Source organism: Leuciscus leuciscus (assembly GCF_965113295.1).
Source record: "Leuciscus leuciscus genome assembly, chromosome: 13".
NCBI lineage: Eukaryota > Metazoa > Chordata > Actinopteri > Cypriniformes > Leuciscidae > Leuciscus > Leuciscus leuciscus.
In genome coordinates, this window is record NC_138737.1 from 11,930,348 (window position 1) to 11,944,227 (window position 13,880).

General features: G+C 38.4%; 1 protein-coding gene across 4 annotated transcripts in view; it reads left to right on the forward strand.

Moving 5' to 3' along the window:
* The window catches only part of csnk1g2b (casein kinase 1, gamma 2b), a 31,975-nt gene extending 19,612 nt beyond the window's left edge, over positions 1-12,363 (forward strand). For 2 of the 4 annotated variants that reach the window (XM_082187602.1, XM_082187601.1), the window contains exons 4-12: positions 3,109-3,257; positions 3,451-3,685; positions 3,958-4,043; positions 6,222-6,306; positions 6,396-6,544; positions 6,697-6,777; positions 9,339-9,440; positions 10,487-10,593; positions 11,124-12,363. In XM_082187602.1, coding sequence (XP_082043728.1) covers positions 3,109-3,257; positions 3,451-3,685; positions 3,958-4,043; positions 6,222-6,306; positions 6,396-6,544; positions 6,697-6,777; positions 9,339-9,440; positions 10,487-10,593; positions 11,124-11,178 — 1,049 coding nt within the window. In that variant the 3' untranslated portion in view covers positions 11,179-12,363. Of the gene's footprint in view, positions 1-3,108; positions 3,258-3,450; positions 3,686-3,957; positions 4,044-6,221; positions 6,307-6,395; positions 6,545-6,696; positions 6,814-9,338; positions 9,441-10,486; positions 10,594-11,123 lie in introns of those variants that run through there. The other 2 variants (XM_082187603.1, XM_082187604.1) reach the window with 2 other exon arrangements.
* The last annotated feature ends 1,517 nt before the right edge of the window (positions 12,364-13,880 follow it).

The following is a 13,880-nucleotide window of genomic DNA, read 5'->3' on the forward strand; positions in this document are numbered from 1 at the left end:
CTTGTGTAGCTTGTTTTAAATAGCTTGTGTTTAATGTTTAATTGCTGTTGTGCTGCTGATTAAAGCTTTCGAGTTATTTTTAGCTGAGTTGCATTGTGTGACTGTGACTTGGTTAGTGGCTTTTCAATCGTTGCGTTCAATCTCTGACATTTGGGAAAAACAGGGTCACGGCACTCTCTGCAGTGCAGGCTGTGGATGTTTTATGCAGCAGGGCTGATAGCGCCAACCCTCTCATCTCCTGAATCACACTGGGACCTGCGCCACCCGGAACGATCACGTTTCAGTCCCTGATTCTTCTCCACTGTCCCGGTAATGGAATCAGGGCCTTGTTGTTCTCCTGCTGCATGCTGAATCTTTAATATGCAAGTATTCATTCGGGCATGTGTGCTAACTTTGACATTCCAGTGCGTCTGCGCTGAGAGGACGTGTTTGATGAACAATGAGTTGTGTTGTTTTCACTCAGGCTCTGTTAGTGATGTGAGCAAGTGGGTTTTGAAATGGCAGAAAATCTCCTTGTTGAAAATCTCCAGAAAATCTCCTTGTTGAACTCTACAAGGTAGAGCGGTAGTTGGTAAAAGTGTAAATTTATTTTTTTACAATCGCTTCATCCAAAATCAAATACTTCCCTTTCCCTTATATAGTATGCAAAAAACAGTATGCCAAAAGAGTAGCATGTCTGAATACATAGTAATCGAAAACAGTTACCCAGTACCCAGATGACTTACTACTTTGACCAAGATTCTGAGGTGCACATTCAATGGACACTTTACCATCCCATGAGGCCACGGGAGAGGATTTATAAATGGAAGTGAAGTGACGCAACTGACACTGGTTGGTCACGTGACAGTAACAACATGGTGGATGTAGTACGTCAGAATTTCATTCATACTTGCCATATTCATACCATATTATTACTCAGTATGCAATTTCAGAAGCAACAAATAGCTTTGTTTGTTTATGCATTTATTTAGCTATGTGTGCTTTTATTCATATATTTAGTTTAGTTGTTGTTTTATTGTTTCTGCCTATTTTTAGATGACTTTTGCTGTCAATATTTAATATTGTACCACATTGTTGTGATGCCTAAATTGAATTGACAAAAAATATAGTTTTTAGTTTTATTTTAGGTTGATTTATTATTAGCATTTTATCAGTTATCTGCCATAACATAACAATTACCAAATTATTGGTATTACATTCCTAAATGAGACATTATAAGTGACGTGTGTACAAGATTATCTAAATACTTTAATAGCCTTTGTATTTTCTACTCATCACAGGCCCCTCTGTTGTACAGTTCGTTTGTTTTGTGTACTGCATGGATAAAATGGACTGTGCTTCCTCTCATAGTTCTGATTTCTGCCACTATAATAATTTTTCAAATTTGACATTTCTTTGGTATAATTTGAAACACTTTTAAGAACTTGCGATGGCCTTGTTTACAATTCTAGCTGCGCATGGTTGTAATTTTCCTCCCTCTGATTGCCGAGTTGGCGTTGGGTTTAAAACCTTGGATCTGGTGCTTTGATGAGTCAGCTTCCTGGCTGCAGTCTTGCCATGGGCACATCCATCATCGCTGTGGTTTCCAAACAGATCCGGCTGGCTAAAGTGCAGGCAGGTGTGTGCGCGTATTCGGCACCCCCACCCGTGGGAATGACGTTTGCCGATCAGGTAAATCCTTCTATAATCCCCCCTGCAGCTGGGCTTTCCTAGGCTCGTTGTCTCAGTGCATCTGACCATTGGGCCAAAGAACACACACGTGGGATCTGGCACAGGCGACCTGGAATTGAATTGGAAACACTGGCAGTGGGGAGCAGTTAAGAACTGTGTGTCCTTGAGGTCTTGTTTTGTAGAGTCACAGCTTTTTTTGGGACAGCATAAAAAAATAACTAATCCTGCACAGCACCTGTTATTTGTACCAGACTATTTGCTTTGGTCTGTAAAAATGCATTTTAAGTAGTGATTTATTTTTGTGTGGTAGGGGTGGATGATATAAACACAATTTTATAGCACAGTATTCTTAAAAATAAATACATTTTATTAAATATATTTTGTTATTAATAAATATATTAAAACATTGTTCATTTCTTTATTCTAATATTTTATTATAATTTAGATATTTTTAGTTACATATATTCACACATTTGAAGGATTTTTCTCTATTCTAATGCCTTTTATTATTTATTTTGACATTTATTTAAATTAAGTTATTTAAATAAATATATCTACCTGACATCACTCATTTCAACCCGAGAAAAAAAAAATATAGGCTTCTCTCTTTTTAGTTGAAAAAAGTTTGCAAACCTGCCCTTCACTCCCTCAAACTTCATTGGGAAGTTTTGCTGACTATATACAATTACTAGATAAAAATGAGTGGTTGGCCCAATATATTTTGTAAATTTCTTAAGTTATTTACTCTGTACTATCACCTCTATCTCCCATGTTTAATAGCGGCAGCAGGTTAGAAAGTTTGATCATGTTAGCGGCGCTATCCAAGGGTATGCAACCTTTTTTCTTTAATATATAAGCTCTTTGCTCTTTGATTGAACGGCCATAAAAGCACTGTTTTGCATAATTGCTGTAGAAATTGAAAATGTACACCAACACATGTAGCTTCAGCCGGTATATCACCCACCCCTACTGTGCTATATACCATTTAAGCCTCAGTGGAAGCAAAACAGTTGTGTTGAATGATGTTCAAGTCATCCTTGCGGAGTCATGCCCATAGTCTGTGTTTTGAGGACTTAATGTGGGAGAGAATGTGTTGTGTGCACGGGATAGATCAGATGTTTTACAGTCCTCTGTAAACTCGGTGAGCGTAAGATAGTCGCTGCTTAAATGAATTGCATGATGCTCTCTCTCTCCCAGGGCTTGTTAGTCATGTTTTGTTCAAGGTGTTGTCATTATGGGTCTTGTCAGAGATGGTGTCCTCTACTGGCTGTGAACAGCAGGCTAAACATTTGGTGGTGTTAAGAAAATAATACAAAACTGTTTCCCTAAAGGACAAAAGCTTATTAAATGTGATTGTTTGGTGCAAATTCTAAGTTTGAGAAGTGAGATTCTGTTTCCATTTCACTGTGTTGTTAAATGATCATTTTGTCTTTGCAGAGGGAGTTCCTCAGGTCTTCTACTTCGGGCCTTGCGGGAAGTACAACGCTATGGTTCTGGAACTGCTTGGGCCCAGTCTGGAGGACCTGTTTGACCTCTGCGACCGCACTTTCTCCCTCAAGACCGTCCTAATGATAGCTATTCAACTGGTAAGCATCCGGTCAGAGAGCCAGTAAGCCTCTTTCAGAAATTTTGGCTTATCTCATACATTTAGGATTTCTTTTGGCTGTTTTCTAAATGATTTCTAGGAATCGTTCAACTCGGTCATGTTTTGTGGTATTTTTTTTTAAAATGTTTTTTGGTGCAGAATGTCCTCAACCTCAATCCTCCTTGTTTTTTCAGATAACACGGATGGAGTTTGTTCACACACGGAGCTTGATATATCGAGACGTCAAGCCAGAGAATTTTTTGGTGGGGCGGCCGGGGTCCAAGAGGCAGCACACCATTCATATCATCGACTTCGGGCTTGCCAAAGAATACATAGACCCCGAGACCAAAAAACACATCCCATACCGAGAGCATAAGAGCCTGACTGGCACTGCCCGATATATGAGTATAAACACACATTTGGGAAAAGGTATGCATGCACTTTAAACTCGCATCTCCTTTCCTTTTCCTAAGTTCATTTTCTGGATGTCTTTTTAAAACTGATTTCTGACGGGGGGAAATAATAAAATCACCAACCCACCTTAAAGAACCTACATAATTTCACTTTCCTGAGTGACTCATATTTATGTAACCCTCTTAATCATGAAGTTTTAAATATATCCGTCTCATATAACAGTGAAAATGTACCTGTTGCATCCATCAGTGTGACATATAACAGTTGTTGTTTTTCTTCCCCCTCAGAACAAAGCAGAAGGGACGACCTAGAAGCACTGGGCCATATGTTTATGTACTTTCTAAGAGGCAGTTTGCCCTGGCAGGGCTTGAAGGTTTGTACTTTCTACCCCCTCCATCTTGAGATGGTTTCTCCATTTTCATATCTTTACCTCATGATGGAGTAGGGCAGCTCGATTATGGCAAAAATCTTAGTCATTAAGATCATAAAGGATTATTTTTGGTCTGTATTGAAATCAAGATTATTTAACACGATTATTAGTAGGCAATGTGACAAGTCTTTTTTCACGATTATTGATACTTCAGCAAAAACTAATAGTCTACTAGGTTAACTAATAAATAAACTATTACATAAGACAAGTAAAAAGTCAGCAATACAACAAGAACAAAGAAACTAATTACAAACAAAATAGACAAATAAAAACAATGAAAATACAAATTAAATAAACTGTGTATAATTGAAGGAAGATGTACTAAGTGGTATTCAGATAAGTAATAGCCGACAACAAAAAATAATCAGATTTGCTGTACACTTTAAATATAGATTAATCCTTATTAAAGCTACTTAAGTTTACATAAGTACTCTCCAAAAAGGCATTTTGACATAATGTGTGTACACGTTTAGGCGCATATCCGAAGCCCATTTGCTTATCGGCATTCAGATCCGACTCGGAGCGTGCTCACAGAAAGCTGCCTGGGGAACAGTGTTATTAAAAGCGAATTAAGCTGCAAAAGAGACACTGTTTAATATCAAACACGTCCCGCTGTTAAGCGACATTAGACTGCATTTTACAACACACTTATTTGGCTCATATAGATGTTAATTTTGGGCTTTTAGGGAGGAACGAAAGCGCACCTCTGTGAAGGAAAGGAAGGTGCGCTGGACTGAATGCAATAATCATTTTACGTTGATAATCTTGTTTTCATAATCGTTGGAAGCCGAAATCGGAAATCAATTACGATTATTCTCACAGCCCTTTGTTAGTGTTGGTTACGAGAAAGACAATAAAAAAATGGGAAAAAAGCCATCACAGCATATAAAAAAAGAACAATAAGCGCACACCATCTCAGCATATAAGAAAGACTGTTCAAAAGCTAGAGAAAAAAAGTTTTTAAGTATGATATAAAAGTGCAAATTGATTTAACTAATCTCACATGGACTGGGAGACCATTCCAAAGTTTAGGACCTATTAAGTGCCCTAGAGGGAGAGTTAAGGAAGAAATACTGATATACTGGGGTGCATGGCCTGCTAGTGCCTTGTAAACAAAGTAGTATTTTGAAATCAATCCTAAATTTCACAGGAAGCCAATGTAAAGATGCTAGTATGGGAGTAATATGGTCCCTTTTTCTAGTACCAGTTTAAAGCCGTGCTGCTGCGTTTTGCACCAATTGCAGGCGAGCTAACGCTGTCTGTGGAAACCAATGTAGAAAGAGTTACAATAGTTTTGAACCTTGCAACCTTTTTTTGTGGGATTAATAAAGTAATCCACAGGTTTCAGCACTACTGCTTAAAAGTTTGGGGTTGGTAAAATGGCTGCATTTATTTGATCAAAAATACTGTCATTTTGAGAAATATTATTACAGTTTAAAGTAACCATTTACTATTTTATTGTTTTTTAAATATAATTTATTGCTGTGATGAGAAATCAGAATTTTCAGCATCATTACTCCAGTCTTCAGTGTCACATGATCCTTCAGAAATCTTTCTAATATGCTGATTTGGTGCTCAAGAAGCATTTCTTATCAATGTCGAAAAAAGTTGTGATGCTTAACACTTTTGTGGAAACTGATCATTTTTCATCCATGCTGATTAAAGGTATTAATTTCTTCAGAAAAAAAATCTTACTGACACCACATTTTTTTTAACTGTTGTGTAACTGAGAAGTGTGATGACATGGCAACAAATGCAGATATCAGCTGCTCGTGTAATGAGTCACATGGCTGTAGCGGTTGCTTCTGAACGCACACAGGTGTTAGAAGTTCTGCATTTGCCTGCTGATGACTCTCACACCATTGTTAATTCATCACTTACATGGATTACAGGGAAGGCACACGACAGTAGGGTGAGAATGAAAAGTAAATGTTAAAAAAAAAACATACATGTACAATGATCTCGCTTTGTGTGTGCGTCCTCACCTATTCAATAAAACTAGCCTCAGGCAAGATCTTGCCCTGGATTTATTTTGTTGCTAATGCTGAATTACATTTCAGACAGGTTTTTGTCAGTTGTAAGGAGTTTGTGGTTGTGAAATCATCTGTGTTTCCCAAACAGGCGGACACACTGAAAGAGCGATACCAGAAAATCGGCGACACCAAGCGAGCTACACCGATCGAAGTGCTATGTGAAAGTTTCCCAGGTTAGTGGCATCGATTTGGTTATGTCAAGCACAGTACTGTGTGAAGCGTTACCCTGAACTAATGCCATTCCTGTTTTTACACACTGTAGAGGAGATGGCCACTTATCTGAGATATGTGAGAAGACTGGACTTCTTTGAGAAACCAGATTACGACTACCTGAGGAAGCTCTTCACAGACCTCTTCGACAAGAATGGCTACGTGTTTGATTACGAGTACGACTGGGTCGGCAAGCCTCTCGTGAGTGTTCGTTTCCTCCACAGGCACTTCTTAAATGCTTTTCCTGTGCATTTCAACTGTCAAATGCCTTTGTCATGCTGTGTTGGGTTTGTTTGTAAGTGTATGCGTGTGTGAGACATGCTCAACGATGAGATCATTGTTGTCTCTTTCAGCCCACACCTATAGGCCCCATCCCCACAGACACACCCCAGCCGAGCAGCAGAGACAAAGCACAACCGCAGACCAAAAACCAGGTGAGTTGGGTGCACAAATAATCTCCGTCAGATGATTATATCTACCTCAGAGAAGTACACTATAGATCTTAATCACCCTAGATGGTCGTAGAGTACCGTATTTTCCGCACTATAAGGCGCACCGGATTATAAGGCGCACCTTCAATGAATGGCCTATTTTAGAACTGTTTTCATATATAGGGCGCACCGGATTATAAGGCGCATAGAATAGAAGATACTGCAGTGAAACGTTTGACTGGGTTTGCGTTATGCAGTGGTCACCAACCTTTTCAAGCCTAAGATCACATCCAAAGTCCAAATGTAAACCAAGATCTACCACTTGCAAAAAAATATGAAAAAACAAGTGGCTGATCTGTAAAACCTTGTTTATACTCGACGCGTCCGCATGAGCGCGAAGGTAATAAAAAACTAATATCCGTCTGCTCGGGCAGATTCGGCTCAAAGTCGTGCATCTTCGGATGCGGAGGCGTGCGCGCGGCAAAATGACGTCATTGTGACAGCGTGCGCGCCTCCGCATCCGAAGATGCACGACTTTGAGCCGAATCTGCCCGAGCAGACGGATATTAGTACATCTCATCACACCGGCACCCAGTTTGCGCGTCTAAATCAGTTGTATGGTCTGGTGTTCAAACAAAACAGTTGCGTCAAGTATAAATGCCTCGTCTGTTTGGGGAGGTGCGCGCGCAGTCAGCGGAGGCTCGCGCTCCGGTGCCAGGCGAAAGTATAAACAAAAGGTTTAAGTCAGCGGTTGTTTTACAGACATTAATATAAGGCGCCAGATCCATATATAAGGCGCTCCGGATTATAAGGCGCACTGTCGTTTTTTGAAAAAATTAAAGGCTTTTAAGTGCGCCTTATAGTGCGGAAAATACGGTACATCTCATTCGCTCCATGCAATGTAAGTGAGTCCAGGATGTTTCTTACTCACTCGAACTCATGGCCAGATACAATATACCCACTCCAGGCAAGTGTTCTGCCCACTTTTCCTCTTTCGACATGTGATCAATCAGAATAAGCCCTGGCACTTTTGGACATACAAATTGATGACACAGAAGAAGTTGTCAGAGGAGTTGCTCAAGTTTTGTGAGATGTTACAGTTGTGCAACACACTTTCTGAACATCATTCATGTTATTAATTAGTGGAATGGAAAGCTGGTTAGTTGTGCCTTGCTTGGTGTAAACAAATCTGTTTTAGTGGCCAGTTGCTTAGAGACAAAGTTCCCTGTTGCTGAATCAAAATTCTTTTGGTTCAGCAGTGGTATCAGCACTGTCTGCACTTTCTGTAGAGCATAAAAGCATTAAATGCTAAAAGGCCATTAATATGATGTTCCTGCGTCTGATTTTATTTGTCCTGATATAATGATGATTGTGACAACGTGGACAGGGCAAAGATGTCTTGATAATATACTACTGTTCAAAAATTTTAGATTTTTTTAAATGTTTTTGAAGCATAACTTCATGCATTTGATCAAAATATGGTAATAACTGTAATATTGTGAAATATTACAATTTAAAATAAGTTTTCTATTTTAAAATATTTTAAAATGTAATTTATTATTGTGATGCAAAGCTGACTTTTTAGCAGCCATTACTCCAGTCTTCAGAGTCACATGATCCTTCAGAAATTGACCTATTCTAATTTGCTGATTTGGTGCTAAAGAAACATTATCAACATTATCAATGTTGAAAACAGTTGTGCTGCTTAATATTTTTGTGGAAACAGTGATACGTTTTTCAGGATTGTTTTTTGATGAACTGAGAGCTCAAAAGAACAGCTTTTTTTTTAAGGAAATCTTTGTAACATTTATAAATCACTTTACTGTCCCTTTTAAACAATTTATTGCATCCTTGTTGAATAAAAGTATACACCCCAGACTTCTGACCGGTAGGTCACATTTCAAATTAGTCTATTTCCAGACATTGTGTACTTACGTTCATTAAGTCATTCCGGCATATACATTTCTTTGTCGCTCATCCATGGTTCAATGAAATCACAAAATAAAATGTAGCCAAAATTTGCTTCCGTTCCCAATATCCATCCTTTAATGTATCAAATGCATCCTGATTTACATCCACTCACGTACATTTGCTGTTTTGCTTGGTTTATTAAAAACATAAAGCTCTAAAATCTTAAAAATCTCAGGTTTAACCTGATCTCTACATAAGCATAAAATGAGCTTTACAGTCTGTTGGAAAATTATTGTACGTGTATGTGCCCTTTTGCTTGCGCTCGCATGTCTTTTAAAAACAATGTTAAGAGATGTCATAATTTGTAAAATCTCACATTGATTTCTTATAGAAGCCTTTTTTAACTCTGCATGTTTGCTTTTATTTTTCTCTCACTTTGGTTTTTCTTTATTTCCATTAGCATTCACTATTAACGTTTATATTAGTAATTGAGCAAGCTTCTGCATGTGAGATGTCTCCTTTTTAATGTTGAATTTTTCGTTTGTTTGTTTACTCACCCACCGGCCCCTTCCCATCATACCTCAAAATCTCCACCTCAACCCGCCCCATTCTCCACGCTTTCTTATCCAAAATGCTCTTCCACTGTCGATCAGTCACCTGAACTCAAAGGAAGTGAGTCCCAGCCCACTTCAGTGACCAATAAGGAGACTCTGGGGTCGCATCTCACGGCCGAGAGGCTGGGGGGCTCAGTGCAGGTACTGCTTGCACGTCATGCTACTTTTTGAGTGAGCATGGCTGCTTCTCTATCCGCTTTTCGCGCACACATTCATCTGTGACGCTCAGCTTGGCTCCTTTAGGCTCCGAACACACTACAGATGGCGGTAGTGGCGTTCCTTGGAGATACCATGTGTTTTAAAATAGAAGCCATCAAGCGTTTTAGTTTGAGAGCAGCTCATGATGTGATAGGATCTAATGGATGCTGATAGATTTGAAAGAGAAACTCTTAAATGGTAAAAGGTGCTTGATGAAGCACATGTGCCACCTAGTGTTGGTTTTTGGAATGATATCCTATTGTTTAAACGCAGGTCTTGCGTTTTTCATCTCACATCTTAAGATAATTATCTTTTATGAATTTATCATTTAAATTTTTTTTAATTTGTCTTTTCAATTTAGTTTAGTTTTTAAGTGTGTTCTAGTTATTTCAGAGATTTTTTTTTCAGAGGTTTGCACTGTCAAATTCCCAGCAGTGTAGTTTTTACTAGATGAATTGACACTGCCCTCAGCACAAAGATGCCAGTTGCTCAAGTTTTACAAAATGGCTTTCATAGGGGTTGAATATTATTCAGGCCCCCCCCAAAAACCCCAAAACTAAAGTATTTAGAGAACAGGAATGTTGCAGTATAGTCACATGTTTAATTAAATGTAATTTAATGTTTTATTTGAATGATCACATATTTATTGTTTAGGCATGTGCACATCTGTACAGGAAACTGGATGTTTCCATGTGTTCTTTTATATATTCATATATATATTCATGTGTATCAAATGTAATTTTGATGAAATAAGAGTCAGTGCATGCGTTTATTAGAGTACATCACATACTCTGAAAGAAGTGTGCTCTTTTGGTCTAAGTCTTCAATCTTCAGTGTTTGCAATCAACAGTTTTCAGTACTTTTTTATTACAGGACACATTTCTTGTGTGAATTCTGACTTTTTATAATTTCACACAAAATATGTAAAGAAAAGGTTTCAGTTGTGGTGATTGTATGAAATGTTTATATTGTTTCTGTGCGATCCTCAGGTCATGAGCTCCACAAATGGAGAGCTGAACACAGACGACCCGACCGCAGGACACTCCAATGCTCCCATCACTGCACCCGCTGAGGTAGAGGTGGCAGACGACACAAAGTAAGTCCCACAAATGTCTTCCTAGTAGGCGTTGCTACTGCTGGATGCCCCAGCTGACTATAGATTTGAAATATGATCACAAATGGGATGTAAACCTGGTAAAATACAAAAAAATGGCAGAGAATAATGCATCATATCAGTTGCTGACACTTTTCCATGCATTATTTTCTTAATTTTTTTAATTATCCCTGTATTTGATTGATAATGAATCATAAGTCAAATTAATCGGTGTAAAATGAACTACTTGAGGATTCTTGACTGCTGTCTTCACTAGTTCTCATTTGCATAAATATGTCAGAACGCTGGATATGCCAGTTTTTGCATTACTGTAGCTCGTCAACTCTAATTGAAAATGAATTATGCATGTTCATTTTGTCTTAGCATATTGCTGTATGAATGTCCCTGTACTGATTTAATGTTCCTCATTACGCCTCAGCGCTCTCCAATTTATAAAACCGAATTCAACTTATCAAGATATCAGATTTTTTTTGTGTGTTTCTGTTGTAATTTTTGCTCTGATTTTCTTTCAGGTGCTGTTGTTTTTTTAAGAGAAGAAAGAGGAAAGCTCTTCAAAGGCACAAGTGAAGCTCGCTCACTCTTTGAAAAGAACTTGATACATTCTGGTCACTGTTAAGTTTGAAATGCAAGAAAATACACATCTCTCTCTCTCTCTCTCTCTCTCTCTCTCTCTCTCTCTCTCTCTCTCTCTCTCTCTCTCTCTCTCTCTCTCTCTCTCTCTCTCTCTCTCTCTCTCTCTCTCTCTCTCTCTCTCTCTCTCTCTCTCTCTCTCTCTCTCTCTCTCTCTCTCTCTCTCTCTCTCTCTTCCCATCACACTTTCTTTCATAGATGCTTCACCACTTAATGGAGTGCAAAGGAATTTTGTTGACTGTCCAACAGACTCTGGTTCCTTCAAAAAAAGAGAATAAATGAAGATATATGATACAAGATGTGTAAAAAGAAATAAAAAAGAAATCACACATAAACATTCAAAAAGATGAAAAGAACGTGATGACATGAGAGTAATTGATTATATAAGAACCCCAGTGGTGTGAACTAAAAAAAGAAGAAAAAAAAGATGCTGTTCGACACATTGTATACTAGATTCCATGCAGAGCATTTATTGTTCATTGATCAGGGGATGAAAACATCAGTGAATGGATGATTTAAGTTTTCTTAAAAATAATTTTAATTTCTGACAAAAACGTGAGGGCAGGAGTCGCCTCTGCACTGGGAATGAACCCCACCAAATTACAAAATAACAGGACACATTTCATCTCAACCAGACTCTGGAGTCTTTTATTTTTTTCCTGTGATTTAATTTTTTATTTTATTTTTGGACAGAAATCCCTGGGTTGTAAAGCAGTTGTTGTGTCCTGGAAATGCTTTCTTTTTGTCCTTTTTTGTCTTTTTTTTTTGTCATTTTTAAATATAAATTCTTCCATTTCTTTCTGTCATTGTGGACTCTGTAGCACAGTTACTGGCCTCAGGTACTGTGGGCGATGGAGAGACAAATGGATATTACTATCTTGACATTGTTGTTATTGCACTTTTGGGAAAAAAAAAAGAACACAACACAGTGGGCTTGCAATGAAACGATGAGAAAAACGTCAGACAACCGTTGGAACGGTCCCCGCACAGAGCCGATATCTGTCCAAGGACCGTTAAAGGAAAAGGAAGAAAAAATGTACTTCAGTTTTATTTCTCACATCAAAATTTATTTACCAGGAAATCATAGTTTGTGCCTTTCCAAGTAAAATGTTTAAAATTTAAGCAAGTGTCCTGCACTGACATTTTTTGAGTGATAGCATTGTTTTTTTTGTTTTTGTTTTTTTACGTGTGGATCTGAATGGTTTATGTTGTATATTTCTCAGCTTAAGGTGTGTTTTAATTTTAGTTCTAAATCAATTATTGTTTAAAAATATATTGTATATCTATTGTATATATATTTCATTATTGTTACAAATATACACACAATGGCCACTTTATTAGGTACACCTTGCTAGTACCGGGTTAGACCCTCTTTTGCTTTCAGAACTTCCTTAATTCTTCATGGCATAGATTCAACAAGATGCTGGAAACATTCCTCTGTGATCCATATCGACATTATAGTATTATAGATTTGTCAGCTGCACATCCATGCTGTAGAGGCCATTTGAGTTTAGTGAACTCGTTGTCCTTTTCAAGAAACCAGTTTGAGATTATTTGAGTTTTGTGACATGACGCATTATCCTACTGAATTTAGCCATCAGAAGATTGGTACACTGGTCATACTAAGGGTACTAGGGGACCCAAAGTGTGCTAAGAAGACATCCCCCACACCATTACACCACCACTAACAGCCAGGATCTAATCCTACCATCTAAATGTTGCAGCAGAAACCGAGACTCATCAGACTAGGCAACGTTTTTCCAATCTTCTACTGTCCAATTATGGTGAGCCGATGTGAATTGTAGCGTCAGTTTCTTGTTTTCGGCTGACAGGAGTGGCACCCGGTGTGTTCTTCTGCTGCTGGAGCCCGTCTCCTTCAAGGTTCACCGTGTTGTGCGTTCAGAGATGCTCTTCTGCAGACCTCTGTTGTAGCGAGTGGTTGTTTCCTTTCTGTCAGCTCAGACCAGTCTAGCCATTCTCCTCTGACCTCTGGCATCAACAAGACATTTTCATCCACAGAACTGCCACTCACTGGAGATTTTCTCTTTTTGGGACCATTCTCTGTAAACCCTTGAGATGGTTGTGCATGAAAATCCCAGTAGATCAGCAGTTTCTGAAATACCCAGCCCAGCCTGTCTGGCACCAACAACCATGCCATGTTCAAAGTCCCTTGAATCACTTTTCTTCCCCATTCTGATGCTCAGTTTGAACTTCAGCAGATTGTCCTGACCATGTCTATATGCCTGAAAGTATTGAGTTGCTGCCAAGGGATTGGCTGATTAGTTATGTGTTAATGAGCAGTTGAACAGGTGTACCAAATAAAGTGGCTTGTGTGTGTGCGTGCTTGTACAGTATATATGGTTTATGAGGACACAAATGTGTAAATGACATGGATATTACAATGTAAACACTTCATGTCGCCTCGTAAACCAAATGGCTTTAAAAACATACTGAACAGTGTTTTATTTTTTATTAAAAAAATGCTGAAAGTTTTCTGAGATGGGTATGTTTAGAGTAAGGGGATATAACATTTGATTAGCTCAGTATAAAACCATTATATCTATGGAGAGTCCTCGTAAACCACATATGCAAGCATGTCCGAGTGTGTATGTGTGTAGAACAAAAACAATATTGGCCTA